Source organism: Erythrolamprus reginae, chromosome 1, assembly GCF_031021105.1.
Source record: "Erythrolamprus reginae isolate rEryReg1 chromosome 1, rEryReg1.hap1, whole genome shotgun sequence".
NCBI classification, from domain to species: Eukaryota; Metazoa; Chordata; class Lepidosauria; order Squamata; family Dipsadidae; genus Erythrolamprus; species Erythrolamprus reginae.
The window spans coordinates 277160350-277184276 of NC_091950.1; the positions used below are offsets into that span (position 1 = coordinate 277160350).

Below are 23927 nucleotides of genomic sequence, written 5' to 3' on the forward strand. Positions count from 1 at the left end.
CAGCCCTGTTATTCTGTTAACATCTTGGAGACGACACATTACACCAAACTACTTCCTTATGGCTTTTAGGATCAGCACCATTATCCCATCAGAAAAGCAATTTATTTTTTTTTAAAGCTAATAATAATAATAATAATAATAATAATAATAATAATAATAATATATTAGATTTGTATGCCGCCCCTCTCCGAAGTCTCGGGGAGGTAGTTCTTAAACAATTCTAAAGTTGACTCCTTTTTTATATTGCCTTGCTGCAACCTTTCTTGCTTAATTTGAATATGCATGCTTGTGCCTCAATGAGTCTGTGTGAATAATATCAAAATACATTTGTAATTTTTATATTTCATATTTAATATGCATTGCTAGATTTTCTGTGTACATGGCGAGAAGGCACAGTCTTACACCTGTGCTGCTTGCAGATTCATCGCTTTTTGCACTTGAGCTTAGGAAGTCAAGTAGCACTTCATGATATAATTAGATCTGAAGCTGATTTTGGACTGCAAAAAATGAACCATTGGAGAAATGCTTGTCAGAGAGAGGGGGGAGGGAGCGAGGGAGGGAGGGAGGGAGAGAGAGAGAGAATGAACAAACTGTCAAGAAGAGTTTTATCTCTGACTGCATAACAAACAACCCCTAGCACAATGCCATACATACTAGGGCTACCCAGTCTTGTATTGACATGCTTCTTGACTTTTTTCTACTGAAGCCATCAATTTGGAAAAGTTTTGACTTCAGTGACCCTTAAGTTAATTAATTGTGCAAATTACAGTGTTGTGTAACACTGTACTAATTTGCTGGAATGATAAATATTCTATAATAAAAGAACATAATTGGAGCACACAGAGGTTCATAACTAGGATCAAAAAACTGAAATTGGTGCTACATGCATAAGAAACAGGCCAAGTTTGGATCACACCTTCTTGAATTTTTTTGGCCAACCCTTGCAGATACCTCTATAAATATGGCTTGGTTTTACCAGTTCAGCCACAGATTTGTTTGATTACGTTGGTGCCACTGATTGTGGCAGTGGTCAAAGGGAATGTTTGCTGCTCCAGGAACTGCGTGTTAATGCACAAGGCCTGGGCTTTTCAACAGCTTATGCTAAACTGTGGCACAATCCAAACATTTCTCTCTCTTTCTCTGTCTCTTTGCATCCATGAAAAAAAAAAGTGAATATATTTCCCATTTTAAGTGCATACTCATATTGCAGGTAACTGATTTGCCTTGGAAGCAGTGCATGATCAGATTCTAATAACAGATTTTTATGCTGCAACATAAAACAGACTTCCCATGCTGTAACATATTCTGCACAGGGATTCGGTACTGTGTGCTAAGTACAGAAATGTATAAGCCGATTTGTGGATTAACTGACCCATACATTTCTTTTTACCCAAATACTGTGAAAGTTTAAAATTTCCATTTATTTTAATTTTCACAATTGATTTATTTATGGGTAATCCATGGATTTTCCATTTTTCATGGCATTTTGGTTAAAACGTCGAGGCTTATCTGCAAATGGACTTATACACGAGTATATATGAGATATAAGGATGCTTTAAAAATATTACTGCACAAACTCACAAATAAGCCCATCCATGGATCAACCAAATTTTTTTAAAAATGGGGGAGGTATATTTTGGCACTTAATATTCTTGGAAAGATCCTTCTCACTTATGCATACCGTAGTTTTATTAAACCAAAATTATAGCTGAGAAAATCTTTTGTCACTTGGTTGAAAGGCTGTCAGGTGACAAGCGCTTGACATGCATAGAGTCATTATTTCATAAATATTTCTTTTTGCATTGCTTAGACTAAATAGATAGATAGACAGGCAATAGCTAAATACTGAAAAGATCTCTGGGCTTTCAGATTATTTAAAATGCATGTCAAAATCAATCTAAAGTGAAAAGTTTTGTGTTTACACTTGAAATATATTGACATAGAAAGAATTGTTAGCTGACATTCTATTCTGTCGCATTATTACTGCATGACTTGATAGATAGGTAAACTGAAGTCACAAGAGGGAGTTTTAGCTCTTACATGGCCCACTCAAATCCTTGAATAGTTACAAGATGCAAAGCCAGGTGCTTATTCTTAAGGCAATCATGAGCATACTTCTCTCACATAAAAATGGCAATGCGGTGTTTTTTCAAAGGACAGAGGAAGCGAGACACAGCATCTCCTTTGGCTGCAATCTTGAAACAGACAGAGCAATGGAAATAGCTTCTAGATCCATGATGCTGAACCTACACAAGAGGGACACAGAGCCAGGCATTACTCTATGTCAGCATACACTGACATACAGACGTTGCCCTATGTCAGCACACACTGTCACCAGGCACATGTGAGGCATTGCCCTAGTCAGCTCCAGCATGCATGTTTGCACTGGCCAATGGATTTTCAGCCTTCTGGAGGTTTGGGGAGGCTGTTTTCATCCTCCCCAGGCTTCAGGAAAGCCTCCCGAGCTTGTGGATGCCGAAAAACGGACCCAACGGGCCTACTGGTTCGGACGTCTGGAGACTTCATTGAGGCCTGTGCATATGCACATAGGGAGGTATCGGGGGGGGGGGGGTGTGGATGCAGAGAGGAGGGTATTGCATTATGGGTGTGGGCACATGCGCATGTGCTATTGTACATGCACCCCTTTGGCTAACAGGTTTGCTATCACTGCTTTAGATGGATGGTTGGCAATGTCCAATTGTCTTACAAGTCCAATAAAGAAAGAAAGAAAGAAACAAACAAACAAATAAAAAATGTACTATCTTTCTCTGTGCCTGGAGTTTGGGATTGGGGAGTTTCAATCTGAGATCGACTTCTTCCACTTAGGAGGAAGACTAGACAGAGAGACAATCTTGATGTCCCAGGAAATTTGGGGTTTGTTGAACCTAGTGTGCATTCCAATTAACGCAGAAGCTGCATTGGTCTTTAATAGCTGCAGAAAAAATGGCATTTATGTCTTTAATTTTACAGCAAAGGCAGGGATTTGTTCTAAGACAGGGCTGTCAAACTCATGGCCCACAGGCCAGATGCGTCATGCGCTGGCCATGCCCATGCCTGGTTTAGCAAAGGGGGGGATCCTGAAACATCATGTGACAATGCTATGACCATACAAGTCTGATACCCTAATTCTAAGGCTATGCATCTTGGGTTACAATCAGAAAACATGACACCACTAATAACTACAATTTAATTGGCTAGCACAGACCCCAAATGTGGGTACTATTACTCAAAAAGTGGGCATGAAAGGTGTGCACTAGGCAAAAGGTGAGCCAGTTGCCTTATCCACTGCTGCCAGAAGTAACTCACCCCTCATTCCATTCTGAGGGGAAATTTCTAAGGCCTTCTGCCATCCAAAATCTCACTGCTTATAAATTTCACTTGTTAAGACATAGTGTTTCAGGGGAAGAAATTTAGCAACTGATTATCCGCAACCCATGAAGGTCAGGTTTTAGAGACTCTTCCTATTCCATCACTTTTTCTCTCTAAGTCCCCATTTGAAAAATATCAAAATTAAAAACATGTTAATTTTGTTCCTTTGTTAACAACTACTACATTTTCATTTTTTTTAATCATAAAAGTATGGCTACTATTTCCAAAAACACATACAGTATTTTGGCTATAGATCTATATGAAAATACTTTTACCATTATGTGTTATCCAGACCAATGGAATGTAACTTTAATTCTTCTCTCTGAGCCTTCACAACAATTCTTTTTTTCTTTGTCTACAGAACATTTGTACCACGACCACTGCATTTTTACATTTCTTCTTCTTAGCTTCCTTTTGTTGGGTTTTAACCGAAGCGTGGCAGTCATACATGGCTGTCACTGGAAAAATTAGAACACGGCTCATAAGGAAACGCTTTTTATGCCTTGGATGGGGTGAGCTCCTGTTATTCAGCTGATATTTTTCTTTTTCAGTTTAGTGTTTTTGCATGAATAACCTTTGGAATATGAATGCTTGTTTCAAGAATCTTGGCAGGTAGTAAAGAGATTGTACTGTTCCTACACTGAATATCAATACTGGAATATTGATAGAATAGCAAGCAAGCATATTATTTAATTCCATTGATTTGCTTCCAGCTCTGGCTGGTAATGAATTTTCCATAGTTTACTAAAGTTTATCATACTGTAACTTACTGTCTTTAGAAGATTTTCTGTAAATATGGTAATATGTAGACTTTTCAAAGCGTAACTGTGCCTGTGATCAAAATCAATACATTTTAATGCTGTATCTTCGTTATATACCATATCAAATACTTTGTTGACTTACTGATGGGATTGGTCATAATGCAGAATGGGATAACAGAAGTAGTTGACAAGTTAATGGTAGGTGAAGGATATACTTGAGTTATTGCTGGTGAAAATATTCTTTCCATATAATTTATATCATAAAGCATGATTTTCTCATCCAAGCATGAAAAGCAATAAGCACTGCGATTCTCACAAGTAATCCCTTCTATAGGAATTCTAGTGATAGTAAAACTGTAGCTAGGGGTCAACCATTCCTAGAGCTACCAGATGAGGGATGCAAAAATTCAGATTAACATTAGATAGCAGCAAAGAGGTAGAGGCAATTTGAATGCATTGCATTCCATTCTTTTAGCCCACCTCTGATAATCTTATCCAACCTTATTTATCTTACAGGGGTGAAATTATTTACCCATTATAACTATGTCCTGAAAGCCAAAAACTGTACGGACATTAAGGCAACTAAACAGATCAAAGAAAGAGGTTTCTAGCCCAGGTAACAGAATAGAGTACAAATAGGGACCAAATAGGGAACAAATCAATGAACTGAAAATGATTACTAGCTCTGTAAGGTTTACAGACGTCTTAATTATTTAAGTAATAGTTGAGAAAGGCTGCCCTTGTACTGTCATCACTTCCAAAAACCACTTCTTCAGAATCGATTGCAAAGCCTCCCAAGCTGTAGTTGCTTGTCTTCTGGGAATAGACAGACATTGTAATGACCCAATGCAATAAATTAGCTGTATTCCAAAGCCTTTCTATCACCTGACTCGTGATGCTGAATATTCTTCTTTATATATTATTTAAAATATCTTATTAGGAAATAGTTTAGAATTCCATTTTATTGCTTTTTTCCCCTCCCACTTTTTTTCCCAGAAATAAGGGCAATATGGCTTGAGGAAAAAATGGGGAAAACGTCTTATTTTCTGGGGCATGGCAAATAAACGTAACAAACAAAAGGGTTATGAATAGAAAAGCAGTATGCCTAAGTTTCATTGTATGAAACCCCCCAAGCACAAGTTTTGTGGCACCATATGGGCATGAGATGTCTATCAGAATGGTCTTTAGATGTGCAGATCATTATGTACACAGGGAAATAACACTGGGGTTTTTCTTGCAGGTTTGCCAGCATTGGTCGTGGCCATATCAATAGGTTTTACCAAAACTAAAGGCTATGGAACCACTCAATAGTAAGTCATTCTATCATTCTATCATAATACAGTGTTCCCTTGATTTTCTCGGGTTCGAACTTCGCGAAAAGTCTATACCACGGTTTTTCAAAAATATTAATTAAAAAATACTTTGCGGTTTTTTCCCCTATACCACGGTTTTTTCCCCTATACCATACCCTATATGACGTCATATATCATCATCAAACTTTCATCCACCTTTAATAAATATTTTTTTAAATAAACTTTAATAAAGAAACATGGTGAGTAATAATCTAAATGGTTGCTAAGGGAATGGGAAATTGCAATTTAGGGGCTTAAAGTGTTAAGGGAAGGCTTGTGATACTGTTCATAGCCAAAAATAGTGTATTTACTTCCGCATCTCTACTTCGCGGAAATTCAACTTTCGCGGGCAGTCTCGGAACGCATACCACATTTCCTGCATATGGCTGTTTTACTGTATCCAGATCTTGGGTTGACACTGAGGGTCTTTAAAAGTAGCCCCTAGTTCCCCAGCTCTCTGAGGAAGGTGTGGCAGGAAACAATCATACATACTCAATTGCTCTCTATAGTATTTGACATGTTTTTACCTTTATTGGCAACAAATTATAGAATGAGTAGATGCTTCTTTTGGTATATCCCTGTCCTTGCCTGACAGCTCAATTTGAATAACCATTAAAAAGAAAGAAATGTGCACTGAAACAACATCATATAATAAGCACTGTCTTGCTTAATCATGGTTTCTTGGATTATTGTTGGTTGGGACACTACATTTTGAGCATTACATCTTGATTTTCAAATCCCAATGGGTAGACTTGCACAACAATCAAAGCAAAAACCAACTGAACAACATCCAATAACTTAATGTGAGAGACCAAAAAAGGCAAGAGTAAATCATTGTGTAACTGGTGTAGCATTTGTTTCTTTCTGTCTTGTTGTTTCACAGGTTTGGGATTGGAGGGGAAAGGTTTGACTGTTATGAAAACTATAAGTGGAACATTTTGGTCCCTTTGCACTCAGAGCAAAGATAATTGTGAATATGGAAAGAGGACTCATTCCAGTACCCTATCAAATATAGATGAAGTTAAGACTGAAAGCATTAGAAGCCACTGATGAATAAACATCCACATCAGCTTTTGTAGCCTTGGATGAAAACAGCACTTATCTGGATATTTATTCATGTCCTGGGTTTTGGTAAAGGATCAGAAGCTTGTCAAGACTCTACCTTATATCAATTCTGGTCCAAAAAAAATATTTTTTTTAAACTTTTTAATTGAGCACTGAATCATTTCTTCAGTGCTAATATGTTAGGTGGGTGGGTAGAGCTAAAGCAAGAAGTAGGATCACAACAACTCTTTTTAACTGTCTTTCTGACAGCTTCCTCTGTCTTTCTTCAAAGGATGAAGTTACAGAGAAGGGAGGAACAGTTCTATCAGAGTCTGGAATTGACTTTTTCTAAAACGATTTTGAAATTAGGCTGGAAACTATATATAGTCCTAGCATTCCAGAAGGCAAGGAGTAGACTTATTTCAAAACAGGTGCTTGAAATGTACTGCAACTGGATAGTGATTGCTTAGAGAGCCTTTTTTCACACTGGGTTTGTCTGGGGTAGTTTTGTGGGAAATTGAGTCGTGTGTCAAGAGATTATGTTTTATACTGATCTTTTAGATTGGATGCCAAGCAGAGTTGGTTGAATTGTTGGGATGGATAGATGGATGGACAAGTGGGTGGGCAGGTGGATGGACAGATGGATAGGCAGATAGATAAGCAGATAGGAAGATAGATAGATAGATAGATGGATGGATGGATGGATGGATGGATGGATGGATGGATGGATGGATGGATGGATGGATGGATGGATGGACAAGTGGGTGGCCAGGTGGATGGACAGATGGATAGGCAGATAAATAGGGAGATAGATAGGTAGATAGATAGATAGATAGATAGATAGATAGATAGATAGATAGATAGATAGACAGACAGACAGACAGACAGACAGACAGACAGACAGACAGACAGACAGACAGACAGATTCTATAGATAGAATAGAGAGGGAGAGAGAAAGGGAGGTAAGTGGCCTTACTTCATCCACTCCTGCCAGAGACTAAAAATGACTTCATCCTCACAACATTTGCAGCTACTAAATGAAAGTATGACAATTCCTAAAATATGGGGGAGATGCAGTATCTCCCTAAAGGCCTTTCAGTTTAAAGGGATTAACAGTTCCTTATTTTGTGAAGAGTCGTACATGCACTCTGCGGAACTCACTAACCTGATTTCATCACATTAATAACTTTAATTTAAAGCCTTGGTGTCTTAAGTCAGGAAGTGTTCTGAATTGTAAATTATCATCAAAGAGCTATTTAAATATTTAAATGGAATAAATTCAAGGCTACAGCCTTATATTTGAGACATACCTTTCCGGGATAACAGCTGAGTGAATGCAATGAGCTTTCTGAGAAAACATGGATAGGTTTCCTCTTAACTTACCAAATGTATTTAAGATTATATCCCTTGTTCTTTGGAAATGAAACACAATTGATCTTTCTCTTTCTTTGTTTTTGGCCTCAATATTGTTCCCTCCTCCTCCAAATGTACTGCAGTAAAAGAGGTGGGAAATTATCCCAAAACTTGAACTAGATCTCTCAATTTCCCAGCAACACAGTCCTTGTTTCTGAGGGAACTGAGGGAAAAATTAGAAAGGGTTGTGGGGTAAAAAGAGAGAGAGAGAAGAAGCCTTTTCCTTGTGGTTATTCTCCTCAGTGTTTCTCAATCTTGGTAACTCTAAGCTGTGTTGACTTCAACTCTTAGAATTCCCCAGACAATAAGGGGAGTTATTCCTTGTGTCCAGCCTTTTCCTTGTGGTTATTCTCCTCAGTGTTTCTCAATCTTGGTAACTCTAAGCTGTGTTGACTTCAACTCTTAGAATTCCCCAGACAATAAGGGGAGTTGAAGTCTGTACATCTTAAGAGTTGCCAAAGTTGAAAAACACTGCTTTAAAGTCTTCATTGGTTGAAGCCCTTAAAAGATATTTTAATATATGGAGAATCAGCACTGGAATAGGAATTTTAAAGGCTGTTTTTAAACCCTGCCCATCCTGTCCTTATAAAAGCTTCTTTGCAGAAAACCAATATTTTCTTCAAACTCAAAATACTTCAAAAACAGTTTAATAAAAATAAGGGCAATTTTTTAAAAAACCGGCAGTGTATGCAAATTCATGACAAGCAGGGTATTTTTTCTTCAAATATAATTATTCCACATAACATAAAACAATGCCCCAGATTTCTTAAGACGTGCCACAGTATCTTGTAACAATACAAGTTCTATGGTTGTTTGGGTTGAACTGTATGGCAGCATTTAGCCTGGCTTAGTTGAAACCTGAACTCGGATCTCATTAGTACTTGGAAAGGAGCCCACCAAGAAAGTTGGAAAGTTGAAAACACATCCTGGAAGAAGGCAGTGACAAATTACTTCTGTGAAATTGCATGGTTGTATTCACAAGACAACCCCAAATCAAACTGATCTCAAAAGTGACTGAAGTTGTAAGTGAATTGCATTTTTTCCCAAGATTGTATAATTCCTGACTGTTGCTGCTTTAGCTAGTTTTAAAAGTGTTAAACATGATTGTGGAACAATTATACTACGATCCAGAGATTAATTTCAGTTATATACAGTTCAGCAAGCTTTCTCTTATGGGCCACACATTATCATTTGCTACAGTGTAGGTCTCTCTTATAAATGAAATTCTGGATCTTCTGTATTTCTGAAAAGAGTGGTGAAAATGGTTTTTTTTTAAAAAAAAAAAATACTGATTTAAAATGTGCTGGCCTGAAAATGTAACAAATAATACTTGCTATATTTAATGAAAGCATCTTTAAATCTAGCAGAGAGGGAATCATTGAAGCTTTGCATTGAATAAACATATAGATGCTACACCTTATTAATTCATATCAGTTCTTTTTTAATATTTCCAGTTGCTGGCTATCTCTTGAAGGTGGACTTCTCTATGCTTTTGTTGGACCTGCAGCTGCTGTTGTCCTGGTAAATATTTTTGGCATTTTTATTCATCATAGATAGAGGACAATTGGAAAAAAGAAAAGCAGATGAGAATTCTTTTTTTTTATTATTTATTTACATCAACTGTGTTCTGTCGGGCTCTCTGGTAGATTCCTCCCAAAAATTCACAGGTACAAATTTCAGACACACACACGTTTGAAAATTCAAAACAATGTTCTTTAAAATGAAAATTCACTTAAACTAATCCCTCTTTTGGTATAGCAAAGAGCACTCCTCTCCAACCAAACTGATAATTTGTACAAGTCCCTTATCAGTTCTGTGATACTTAGCTTGCAGCTGTGAGGCAATTCACAGTCCTTCTTCTTTCACAAAGTGAGACACACTTTGCTCGGGTTTAGTTTCAAAGAGGGGAAAAATCAGCACACAAAAAGTCAAAGTCAGTAAACAGTCACGAAACACAATGATCAGATAATCCTACACAATGGCCAAACCCACAAGCTGCTATTTATAGCAGCGCACTAATTACCACAGCCCCACCCAACCACAGGTGGCCTCATTTTCTTTGATAATAATCTCTCAGTTATTGTTGCCTATGCATCGCTCTCCGCATGCGTGGCTGTATCATTAACTCTTGTTCTGAATCCAAGGAGGAGCTGTCTGCCACACCCTCCTCCTCCCTGTCACTCATGTCTTCTTGGTCAGAGGAGCCTTCATCAGCAGATTCCACCGGGGGCAAAACAGGCCTACAGCATGTGGATGACTCCCCCACATCCACAGTCCTTGGGGCAGGAGCTGGGCCAGAGCTAACCACAACAAACTGTAAATTTGCTACATACTTTATAATGTTTGCATCTTTTAATATATTTAATATGTGTCAGTTTTATTTGTGAAAAAGGATTATGTACTATTTTTTCTGTATGAGATTAAAATTTATAAAAATAAAATTTTATCATTTAGAATACTCTAAAATTTTAGAATATCTAGAATATAAGTATGACTTATTTTTTGTATTATGAAACTAGTTTATACCAAATATTTTAATTACAAAAACAAACATTCCCACTTCAATAAATTTTATCTGTACCTTTCAAAACGTCTTTCCTCTGCCAGGTGCCCCCCCCTAAAAAAACCTATTAGGTTTGAAATGCCATAATCCTCCATCAATGGGAATAAGGGAGATGAATTATGAACTAGCCACTTTTCAATAGGAGCCTTGCTTTTTTAATTAATGAAAAATCCTCTATTTTATCTTGTTTATGACATAAACTTGATAATGAGTCGATCTATTAAACTATTCTTGTCCTCCAGATTCAATCGAACAAACAAGGTTTGCCCATTTAATCTGGAATGGAGACTAGAGGTCAATTTATTCAAACAACAGTCATTTGCTTCACACTGTGGTGTTAGAGGATATACAGCTGTAAATAAGAGGCTTATTACGAAGCCACTCCATGCACAGAGAGAGTTTCAATCACTCCTGAGCAAAGGGCAGTCTGAGCACGAATAGCAGCCTGTGAAATGGTAATAGTTATCTCAGCAAAATCACCTAGTTTTCATGGGCTTAAATCTCCCAAGTACACAGAACAAAATGGTGAGTAATTGTTTGTGTGAGTACACCTTAGACCAGGGCTGTCAAAATCATGGCCCATGGACAGGATGCGTCACGCGCTGACCACACCCAGTTTAGCGAAGTGGGAGGAAGTCCTGATATGTCACGTGATGCTGCCATGACAATATGAGTTTGACACTCCTGCCTTAGGCTGTAGTCCTTTCAGGGTTATGCAAAATTGCGGTTTGAATTTACCTACCTGAAAAAACAGTACTGCTGACATTCCATCATTGGCTCCACCTAAAGATGCAACTTCCTTGACATCTCTCATCCATGTTCAGGTTACATCTTCTCTTGGCAGAGATGCAGGAAAAGAGCAGCAGTAGGTTGCTCCAGGTTCAGCCTGGTTCTTCAAACTGGTAGCGATGGCGGTGGGAGGCTTTGGCCACCCGCCCAGGATGCTTCTGCATATACGCAGAAGCGTGGTGCGCGCACACTGGTAGCAAAGGATTTTAGAACCCACTACTGGAAAAGAATAATAATACAGACCTCCTGCAGCCAGGCTTTTTAATTGGATGCCCAACTATCGTCTCTTTGGGTACCAATTACATATGTTAGACTGGCAACAAAAAGATAATGTTAGCTTGGCAAGATTATCTCAAGCATATTTATCCAGAAGGTCCTCTAACTGGATTTAATGGTGCTTCCTCTCTAGGAGAGAAGGTTAGATTTGCAGCCTGGCTTGAACCTAAGTAAGAACTTGCCATTCCAAATAAGGTTCATTTGCTTTAGTACAAAGATCAGGCAGTGTAAGGTAACACCAAGAAAAATCATATGGGGTTCTCTTCTAATGTCTCCTCCCATCCTCTATTTGCAATATTAAGCCGAGTTAGGAGATACTTAATTTTAAAAGCTTCCAGCCTTCACCTGTTTGTTGAATAGAATTTCTCCTTGCATATGTGCATGTCCTCACAACTCATTGCACATGGCATATATATCAGTCCCCTGAAAGTTTGAAATATAGAATTGACCTCCATTTCTGCCAGTTCTTGGAATTGAATTGAATTGGTCCTGAAACAAACACACATACACAAACACACACACAACAGAGAGAGAGAGAGAGAGAGAACTATGTGCTTTATAATGGATCCACTCTTAAAATATCTTCCTGATTATCTCAAACAGTTAAATAATGTCAATAAGAAAAAAATAATATGTGCCTTTATTTTTACAAGCTACCTTTACATTTAACTCACTGATTTATAAAATATGGTACAAAACTATAGATTTTGTACCATATTGGGGGGGGGGGGGGGGTATACATATTATTATTTACAGAAACAACTAAAAATTGTCTAGATGACATGAATGGTATCAGCTTAGTCTACTCTGGTTGCAAACATTATTTTTAAACTGGGTCAAGCATCTCTAGACAATTGAGTATATAAATGTACAAATAATACATTTGTAACTCTCTCTCTCTCTGTGTGTGTGTGTGTGTGTGTGTGTGTGAGAGAGAGAGAGAGAGAGAGAGAGAGAGATGATAGATAGATAGACAGACAGACAGACAGACAATCATACTCTTCCATTCTTGTAGTTGTGTCTTTATTCTCTTCCTGATACCCTATATGCTGGCACAACTTAATTTAATATGTCTAGATTCAATATACAGTGTATGCATTGTAGAATATTACAGACTACATTCAAGATACTGTATCTTAATCATGATAAAGTTTATGGTTCTCAAAATGACAAAACTGATGTCAAGGGAAATCCAGAATTAGGAGCCTTCCCTTCCCACTACTATTGAGAGTCATAGTTGCCTCTAAAGTCAATGGTAATATCTAGTTCCAGATTATGATAAAGCCAGATTTTGCATTCTATGGGGCTTGACCTTGTGCAATGTGTGAGAGGTTTCCTGTGGTATGCTAAGGGGAAAGTGGGTGTGTTAAAACAGAACATGGACATGGCCAGAATAAAAGCACATTTCTCCACATCTGTCTTCTACTATCTTATCTGATTTTTAAACTGCCATCCTTAATTTTACCTTATTTATTGGATCAGTGGCAGTGAGTAGAAGATTAGAACCATGCAAATATTAGGAGAAGGGGGTACACAGGATACCCCTTTAAAAGTGTTAACTTTCTCTCTTTTTTTCAAACTACATGACTTCATTTCAAACATCCTACTATAGAGTGTATTCATGTTTTAAATCCTACATGGTGTTATCAAGATATCCAATAATTATACATTTAGTATGGCATTCAGATTATTTTCAATGGACAGTAAATTTTTATTTTAAAAATAATTTTCTTCCTTTCACAGTTGTACAGAAGCTTATACAAACAAAGAAAATGGATAGACTCTTAGTGTAAAACCAAAATAAAAATATCACACTCTTAAATAAGGGTGTTACTTTTGTCATTGACACAGTCTCCTGTGTATAAAAGTGTAATATGACAAGGAATGTGAAGTGTCAACAGCTCAGTCATGCAACTGGCTCATAACGTTGTGCAAAGTAGGAGCTGTAAACTTTATGAGCACCAGTGATTTTTCAAAGATTTTAGATTTCTAAATTATTGAGATCTTTATATATACCAGCTCAATTAATGAACTCTTTATGAAGCATTAAATTTATTGGTCAGTCCAAAACAGATTGATTGTGATGTTTGAATGCGCTGAAATGGATTTGAAATGTCCTGGAAAGTTTTCATGAACAATTTATCTTTGTAAGAATAACTTAATATAACTCAGAAGAAAGTTCATGAGACTTGCTGATCTATAATGACAAAACAAAACAAAAACCCCTCAGTAACTCAATAAACTATACTGGTTTAAAAATTAAAATTAGACTTCTGAATTCAACTAATAATCGAGCTTTCAGCTTAAGTGTAATATATATCTCAATTAGTGTATTATATATTCTCAAATCACCTTTATGGATCACCATAATGGATTAGATCAAATCAAATCACCAAATGGATTAGATGAGATCTCGAACTAAACTCTGCTTTACCTCAACCTAATTAATTGTAAGAAAGTTGCTATAAATCCATCTTTCCTTTATTTATTTTATTTATTTAGTCAAACAAGTATAGGATTGTAGTTTATATAAGCATAACATAAGTAGCATGTAATGATAAAGAAGGCAGTAGGACAGTAGGACAGGGAAGGTAGGAACAATTGTGCACTTAAATCTTTCCTTTATAATTCCTCTAGATTAGGGCAAGCAAGCGGCACATAGTATGGGTGATTTGATGACCCAAATGGCCAGAATCATGTCAGATACACATATGGAACCAGAATGTATTGTTTTTCTTTTGTTCAGAGACATGCATGCGTTCTTTAAAGTATGTTAAATTTCTATTTCTGTTTCTTGCCTTAAACCACAGGAAACTACCAGTAATTTTTGACTTTAGAAGAGAGAGAGAGGTTTCAAGGACATGTAAAACAGAACCACTTGAAACCCTGGGATCTATGATTTTCCATTTATGCTCTACTCTTTCTAAGTAGATAAACGTCAATTAACAGTGTAATTCTACATTTGTTTAAATAAAAGTAAATCAGAGTTAAACAGAATTCACTTTCTAGGTAATCTTTGCATGTGCAGAAGTTTGCAGAGTTAATTAATTTAATCTTATTCAAAAATTGTATTCCCAGTAGAATTATAATGTTATTAGATATCTTTTTATCCCATCTGCTCCTAGAATCTAGAGATATTCAAGACTGAGTATTTCTCCTTTTTGCATGCAAACCATGTGAATTGTGATCATTCTTATCCTGTTCCCATAAAATTATATTATAATTATAGTTCGTTGCCCAGTCTGAACCTAACAGTGCATAACAGACAAGCAGAATTCTTCAGTACTCAGTGTCTTATAGTTATATTTCTTTATATTTATTTATTTATTAGATTTGTATTTGTATCTCCGTAGACTCGGAGTGGCTCACAACAAAAACAATACAAATCCAACACTTAAAAACACTTTAAAACCCTTAATATAAAAGACAATCATGCATCTCATACATACCATACACAAAGCGGGAACGGCCCAGGGGATCAATTTCCCCATGCCTGACGACAGGAGGAGTTTACGAAAGGCAAGGAGGATGTTATAGTATATGTATACCCATTTATACCAAATGCTAATAGGAGGATAGGCTACCACTGAGGACTATACATATCCAGGTTTATCATGGCTGATTTACAGGGTATGGCAAATTTCTGGAATATCTAGTTCTCTCCAGAATGCAATCCTTGCGTCTCTTTGCTTCACAAGAGTCACAGATGCTGAGATATAGGATCTAAATTGTTGTTCCTATTTCTTTAAATTTCTGCCAAATGTATTAAGGTTGATTTTTCATTCAGTGTCATTAAAGAGGTAACTGTTACCTTTTTGTTTGTTTGTTTGTTTCATATTTAACAGGTCAACATGGTGATTGGTATCCTTGTGTTTAATAAACTAGTTTCCAGAGATGGAATCCTAGATAAAAAACTCAAACATAGAGCGGGGTAAGCAAAAGTTAGAATGTATCAATGATGTATTACTAAATTCTGTCTGTCTAGTGTTCTATTCGCCACATGTATTTTTATTTAATTTCACTTTGAGACTTTTTCTCTTAATTTAATTTCCAGTTCTATTCATCTCCAAATTGCAGTTATCTTATTTTTCCTGAGGAAATGTGACTGAGAAACAGAAAAATAATAAAACACAAGTACAGTTGTATTAAGTTAAATATTTAGAAATGCCAGAAGCATTCTAAGATCTAAAAGTATTAGAATTGGGTCACTTGTATGATTACTTATGGGTTATGAATCAAGAAGAATTAGGCATGCTACCAAGCAAGCAAGCTAAATATTAGTGTCTCTTGTTTTCTGCAGTCATTGCATCTCCAAGATGCAAGTGACATTGGGATTCGAAAGTCTTTTATATGAATATAAAAACTTATATTTATTCTCAGGGATCCTTGTATTCTCTGAACTTGATTGTTTTCTTGCAGAAACTAGGTATCAGTGCTAGTTCTAGTCTCAGTGCCTGTATTTGTTCTTGGAGAAATGTGGAAAAGATTATTAGTCTAAATTTGACTCATGTCATTTCTACATGCCCTCATTCTGTGCTCTTAGCAGTTAAGTGGAAGGATGAGCCTGCTTTTTTCAGAGATTTTCATTCACAGGAGATAATTAGTGAGGAAATTTTTGAATGAACTGGATATCGGATTTCAAATTATTAAGTAGGAAAGTATCCGGTTTGGTCTAGTGGTTAAGGCACCAGACTAAAAAGTAGGAGACTATGAGTTCAAGTCCTACCTTAACCATTAAAACCAGCTACGTGACTTTGGGCCAGTCACCCTCTCTCAGCCCAACCAATCCTCACAGAGTTGTGGTGGGGAAAATAGGAAATGTGTTTGGGATATGTTTGCTGCCTTGAATTATTTATAAAAGTAATAGAGGTGGGATACAAATAATTTTTTAAAAAGATCAAAAGACTAGAAAAGAATGCCTAGGTTCTCTGCTTCTCACTATATATTCTCCATATTCATCTCTGTTAGATAGAAAGAGTTTTACTTCCCTTTCAGAATTTTACCATCAGCACAGGATAGAGAACAGGACAGTGATAACGCTATAATACATTTCTATATTATTCTCACATGTTCTATTTTTCAGTTCCCGAAGAGGGCTTTTCTAGGAGTTTCCCTCTCATCAAACTGAGAAATGGTTAAATTTCAAAATATTCTGAAGTTGGCAAGCTCTACCCTCATGGGCTTCCACACAATCACTTCCTCTTTTGCATCACTTGATCAATGCTCCTGTAGCAAGCAGGGTTGTCTATAGACCCTGTAAGAATCAGAACAAATATTCACTTCAATTCTGTTCCCATTTTTATTTTCCCAGTTGTAAATTTCTTTTGAAAATTGTATCTGAGTTTGAAAATTTTTCAATCTTTTCAAAAATTCTGGATAAATACATTTTGTTGTCTGAATCTCTTTTTTGTTTGCAGTTTTTCTTTGTAATGTACAATTTGTTATATTCGCTAAAGGCACAAAGACACATACACACATATGGTCATTTTGTACACATTTTTAAGCTGTGAACCACACTGCATTTTTTGGTAAAGAAACATAATTTGTATACATTTTCACTCACTTGTAAGTTGAGATGTATGAATTAGTGGATATCAAATTATTGAAATTATCAAAATTGATATTATCAATTTTCAACATATCACAGTGCAAGAATGTTTAGTCTACATCATGTTCCATATATCATACCGAAAAATTTTAATTTTTTTCTCTTATGGATGTTTTTATGTACCTAGGAACAAAAACAAACCTGAAAATAAAAATTACCATTCTGTGAGATTCTCATTTCCCACACCATGTTTGTGTACAAAACAAATGAAAATCTGAATATTTTTCACATTATTTGTGTGCTCTCTTTATTTATATGATTTGCTCTAGAAATAAGTGATACATTGTTTTTTTTAAAAGCTCTACCTCTGTTTATATACTTTCATCCTACGGTTTAAAAATAAAACTATAAATTACTATAACTAAAGGGGTTGGAAAGTGCAATATTTTACAAATCAGTTGAAGAGTTTTTTTAATGTTCTCCTTTTGTCTTCAGTGTGTAATAATAACTACTTTAGCTGATTAAAAAAAAAAACTTCCATCACAGAAATAAATTAAGGTGTATGGAAGGATGAAAATAGCCAGATAACAAATTTGTCATAAAAACAGTAAAAATAGACAGAAGCAGCTGCTAGGTGTTGCAATATAGAATCTCTATCAGTATCTGTATAAATATATGTTACTCTTAATGCTTGTATACTGTGTTTTATTAAATTTCTAGCCTGAACTAACACTTTCATTAAATTTCATTCATTTCAAACTCTATTCAGACCAGTATTAATTTAAATTCAGTAGAAACTTAAGAGAGGAAGCTGTTACATACATTCCCATGATAGATTGACAGTACTGTACTCATTCAGGACAGAACTGTTCCAATTCCAGTGGATGTGTATGTAATGTATTTTTGCCTTCTCAATCTGCTTCGTTACTCTGTTAAGAGCAAATCCTTATTCTTCTAAATGGTCTGATTAGAGGGGCCATTTTGTTTTTTGTTTTAACCTACCACATGCATGTTTCCTTCAGTGTGATCAAAAGAACTTTTATCTATGGTGATTGGGACAGGACAGGCTTCAGACATTATCAACTGGAAGAATTAGACCTTGGATAAAATGAAGCCTTTCCCTCCCCCAATAGAATTAACCTGTTTTTGATGTGTAAAGTTTTTAAATGTATGGTTTTTATATAGGCTTAAAATCATTCAGAGTGTTTCATCCTGAATAAATTGACTTCTTGTTATTTTCTTTCTTGCATGACATCATATATGAAAAGCTAAATTTCAGCAGTGACCAAAAATTCAATATTTTGTTCTTTTTTGTGGGTGTTCTGTTTGTTTGCAGTCAGATGAGTGAGCCTCATAGCGGTTTGACGCTCAAATGTGCCAAGTGTGGAGTAGTTTCAACAACAGCTTTGTCAGCCACCACCGCCAGTAACGCCATGTTAGTCCTAATCATTTACATCTTCTTGTTACAAATCTTATGCAGTGCATGTGAAAAAATACTACAGTGATGAAAGATTAAAACTGCTAATGTTGAACATAATTAATTGTTTAAAAAAGGGAAAATGGCAACCGCATCTTATAATTCAACTGGGTAATATTTCATAATGTCACTTTTTCTATAACTATATAATGTCATGGGTTTTCACAATTGAAAAAAAATGTTGCCATCCTTAAGTAAGATTTATATTTGGATATGCTTGTTTTTCTAAAGCTGGCTTGGGTCTTTTTTGTTTGTTTGTTTCAATAGTCCTACAATCTTCTTGTCACTCTTTTCTTTCCTCTTTGCCCCTGTTTAGGGCATCGCTGTGGAGTTCCTGTGTTGTTCTACCTCTCCTGGCTCTCACTTGGATGTCTGCAGTTCTGGCAATGACGGACAAGCGATCCATTTTATTTCAGATACTCTTTGCTGTATTTGATTCATTGCAAGGGTTGGTCATTGTCATGGTTCACTGTATTCTTCGAAGGGAGGTAAGAAGCCACTTCCTAGTGTTGTTTTACAAATCTTCTATCCCTATGAAATGTAACAACAACCGAGAATACTTCCTAAGCCATGGTGGCACAGTGATTAGAATGCAGTATTGTAGGCTAACTCGCTGCTCACTGCCAGGAGTTCAGTTCTGACCGGCTCGAGGTTGGCTTAGCCTTCCATCGTTCCTATGTCAGAATGATGTTCTAACTGCTTAGAAAGGGCTGTAAAGAGTTAAGGGCTACCAATTTTTTTACTACCACACTGTGGGTGTGGTTTATGCAGGATGCCCTGCATTTTCTTTCAACAACTTTCAGTACAAATTGGGTGCTCTGGGGTGGAGCTCCATTTTTGCTACCCCACTGCGTTCCCTACCTCCCCCATCCGGGCAGCAGCCCACCTCTGGCTGTAAAGCACTGTGAAATGGTATATAGTGTTCCCTCGATTTTCGCGGGTTCGAACTTCGCGAATAGCCTATACCACGGTTTTTCAAAAAATATTAATTAAAAAATACTTCACGGGTTTTTTCTATACCACATTTTCCCCCACCTGATGACGTCATACATCATTGCCAAACTAATAATTTTTGCAAATAAATTAAAAAAAAATATTTATTGTTAATAAATAATTATGTTTATAAATATCAGGATTACTAAGTTTCTTATTCAATGGTGAATACCAGTAATAATGGTGAGTAAATTGTTGTTAAGGGAATGGAAAATGGTAATTTAGGGGGTTAAAGTGTTAAGGGAAGGCTTGTGATACTGTCCATAGCCAAAGATGGTGTATTTACTTCTGCATCGCTACTTCGCGGAAATTCAACTTTCGCGGGCAGTCTCCAAACGCATCCCCCGTGAAAATCGAGGGAACACTGTATAACTGCTATTCCTAAACATCTGGCTTGAACCAACCAATCTAACTATCTTTGAAATGAAGGCCTCAGTCCCACATAAGAGGTCAAGACTGTAACTCTTGTTGTACTCAGTGTTGATCCACAATGAGTAATAGCAGAATTATGATAGCAGAAAAGCTACACCTCCTGTAGTTTATCTGTTAACACATGTGAGTCTCTCATAGCCCAAAGTGTTCTTATCTTCATTGAAAGCTTTGTAGCTTATTTGCAAAGTTGGTTTTCCTCTTCCAAGCTTTTGCTGGGAACAGGCAGCTCCATCTCCAGAGACTCTGTGCATTTCCAGCTGACCCTGCATATATCACATCACATTTTCAGTACAATCTTCAAGAGTATACTGTTTGTTTGTTTGCTTGCTTGCTTGCTTGCTTCTCAATTCGAGGTGTCACATATCCTATCTTTAATTTGGTGTTGCTTTTGCTAAGTTAGTTGGGTTCTCCGGCTTCTTGGCCCACTGATAGACCATTCCATAGACAGAAAGAGAAAAAAATACACAGCCACAGGATAGAAGGGGAGGGGGATGACTTCTGCCCAAGCCTTACAGAAGCCCTGTATTTATAGCCTACCAAGTAGCATTTCATTCTGGGATTAAGGGACAAAACAAATAGTGCAGGTGGTTGAGTGAAAAAACAGTCTTCCACAAGGTCAATAGTCTACCATTGAGAGGTAGTGGTGGTAAAAGAGAAGGCATTGAGATACTTCTGGCAGCCACACTGATTTTGGTCATTACATTCATGCTTCAATCTTTTGGGCCAGCTTCAGCTTGCCACGGCAGTGCATTGTCTATTAGAATTAAGATTTAATTGGATTTGTATGCCGCCCCTCTCCGAGGACTTGGAGTGGCTCACAGCACGTACAGAAAAACAAGAAACAGTAATAACAACCCAATTAATAATACATAAAAAAAAACAATATTTAAAATTCTAATTAAAAAAAACTATGAATACCATTCATTCAACAATCAAACTAAAACATTCGTTGGTCAGGGGGAAGATTTGGTAATCCCAGGCCTGGCAGCAAAGATGAGTTTTTAAACTCTTTCAGAAGGTGAAGGGGGGGCAGTACGAATCTCCGGGGGAAGCTGATTCCAGAGGCCCAGGGCCCCCACAGAGAAGGCTCTTCCCCTAGGTCCCGCCAGCCGACATTGCTTGGTCGACGGGACCCTAAGGAGACCAACTCTATGGGACCTCACTGGTCACTGGGATGCGTGCAGGAGAAGGCGGTCTTAGAGATAATCTGGTCCTATGCCATGTAGGGCTTTATAGGTCATAACCAACACTTTAAATTGTGTCCGGAAACAGATCAGTAGCCAATGCAGTCCACGGAGTGATGACGAGATATGGGCATGTCTTGGAAGGCCCAAAACTGCTCGTGCGGCTGCATTTTGGATGAGCTGAAGTTTCCAAACACTCTTCAAAGGTAGCCCCATGTAGAGAGCATTGCAGTAGTCGAACCTTGAGGTGATAAGGGCATGAGTGACCGTGAGCAAAGACTCCCGGTCCAAATAGGGCCGCAACTGGTGCACTAGGCACACTCAGGCCTGGGTCCACAGCCACAGCCAAAAGATGGTATTCTAATGTTAGATGTGGATCAAGGAGGACGCCCAAGTTGTGAACCCTCTCTGAGGGGATCAATAATTTCCCCCCCCCCAAGGTAATGGATGGATAGATGGACATGTCCTTGGGAGGCAGTACCCACAGCCACTCTGTCTTGTCTGGATTGAGTCTGAGCCTGTTGTCACCCATCCAGACCCTGACAGCCTCCAGACACTGGCACATTACTTCCACTGCTTCGCTGAGTGGACATGGGGTGGAGATGTACAGCTCAGTGTACTGATGGTAACTCACCCCATGCCCTTGGATGATCTCACCCAACAGTTTCATGTAGATATTAAACAGCAGAGGAGAGGACCGACCCCTGAAGAACCCCACAAGGTAGGGACCTAGGAGTGGAGGCTACTTTGTCCTGAGGAAATAAATAGTAAGGCAATCTCAGGTTTCAATAACAGAAGATGGATTTGTAGATAGCTGGCAGATTTTCAGAAGACTGATAGAGATTCAGATATTTCTAACTCCGAATAAGTTATCAATAAATATTTTGATTGCCAGTGTATTAGATCACTATTAAAAAAAAAAACCAAGGGGTCCTATGAATGAATCAGGTTCCATCTGGTATAAGAAACTGTATGTGATGGAAACTAACTCTCAGATTGAGCATATGATGAGGAACACGTAGGTTCTGAATTCTAAATATATAAACATCTCATTTGCTACCATTTTAATTTTGAATCTGATGAGTATACTTAAATTTCTTGTTTTTAGAAAAAGGAAAATGGATTTGACAGACCTGAAATCTATCTATTGGGCCTACCAAAATTTTATTTTCAATTTGTGTAAAAGAAAACCAAGTGGGCTCAAAATTTTGAATAGCATGATGAATAACTTCAATTTCTATGTATGGTTTCCAACCCAATCTCTATTGGGTGACTATATAAATTTAGAACTTTTGCTGCCCTATTTATACTTCTGTCAGCCACAGTCAGCATGGGAGCCATCATAGATTATGGGGGTTGTAGTGCAGAACAGCTGAAAAGTATCTGGTTGACAAAACTCTCAAATGTTGTCACTGTTTAATACAAATACTCTGAAGCCTGCCCACATGGAAGGTTGCTATAAAAAAGTGCAAAATCCAACATATTTAGTCTTATATTAACATGCAAATTTTGTATACATGAATTAAAAAGTCTACCATGCCATCTGTTTTAACACTAAGTAACTTTCTATCTGGAAAGTAACTCATAATGTAAGGAAGACTTAAGCATTTTTGCTTTGAAGGAGTTGCCTTTCTGACTTTGTGCAATCAGGACTTTAATCAGGCTTCTTTCCCCTCAAAAAAGGTACATGGGTTCCAAAGTGCTTTATTTAGATAGTTCATTTTTAAAGTAAATTTTTAAAACATGCCTATACTGTTGGATTAAAGAATAATGAACTCCATATCTCATCCCTGTCATTTATCCATGTGAGTTATGGAATCTGCCTCTAGCAGGCAAAACAATAAATCTGAATGCCAAATGACTTGTCATAGATAATGTCAAATCTTAGAGTAAAAATCACAGCACGTTTGTTCTGTCACTGCAACAACATAACACATGGAAAGCATCAAAAGCATCATCAATCCGTCTATTTCCAGTCTAAATTTTATCTCCAGAAAAGAATAGCCTAGCGTTAGCAAGGTCAAATTGAGACTGCTCACTCTCTGCCTTGCCATCTCCAACAATGTCTGGGCTTTGCTTCTGAAGCTAAGTATCTGGAGAAGAAATATGTCTGCTTCATTTGTGATAACCTTGCAAAAATCAGCTCAGTCCTTTGGCTAAAGTTCACAAGGGAAATCACTCGCCTTTCTTGTCCCTCATATCCTGTCATATGAGGTCCCCTTTCCTGAGATCACTTTACAGCTTTCAGAAAGTCTCTCAGTTGATGTTCTTTGCATGTTCTGTTTTCCTTTCAAAGCTCCATTCCAAAAATCTTATACCCTTATTTATTTCCTTCTCTTCAGAGGCCTCTCTAATTGGCTTGGCAATCCTAATGCCCAACTAAGAGAAAAATTACATTTCATGAAGTTGTATGTCCATATAATTTCATTCCCTGTATTGCAGTTCTTTAACTTCATCATTGCCTGTGCTAAGTGGAAGTGGTGCAATAATATCTGGACATTGACACATGCCTATTTTTTAAAAATATCCCACTATCAGAAAAGTAGCCTGGAAAGAGATCTGCCTTGTTCTTCCATCTGCTATTATAAAATAAAAGACAAGACATTTTTATGGGGTTAAATATATTGATGGTGTTGTACAGTAATTATGTGATAGCTGTAGTGATGGTAATCCGTCGTTTCAATGATATGTGAATAAGAAAAGGAGATCCAAATAATTAGGGGTTT

The 23927-nt window shown here is 37.1% G+C and overlaps 1 protein-coding gene across 1 annotated transcript in view; it reads left to right on the top strand.

Moving 5' to 3' along the window:
• ADGRB3 (adhesion G protein-coupled receptor B3) overlaps nt 1-23927 on the top strand; it is a 600119-nt gene that overhangs the window by 532027 nt on the left and 44165 nt on the right. Inside the window, exons 20-25 of the mRNA XM_070733042.1 lie at nt 3731-3881; nt 5371-5440; nt 9394-9460; nt 15413-15498; nt 18452-18550; nt 18909-19080. Of these exons, the coding sequence (XP_070589143.1) occupies nt 3731-3881; nt 5371-5440; nt 9394-9460; nt 15413-15498; nt 18452-18550; nt 18909-19080 (645 nt within the window). The remainder of the gene's footprint in view (nt 1-3730; nt 3882-5370; nt 5441-9393; nt 9461-15412; nt 15499-18451; nt 18551-18908; nt 19081-23927) is intronic.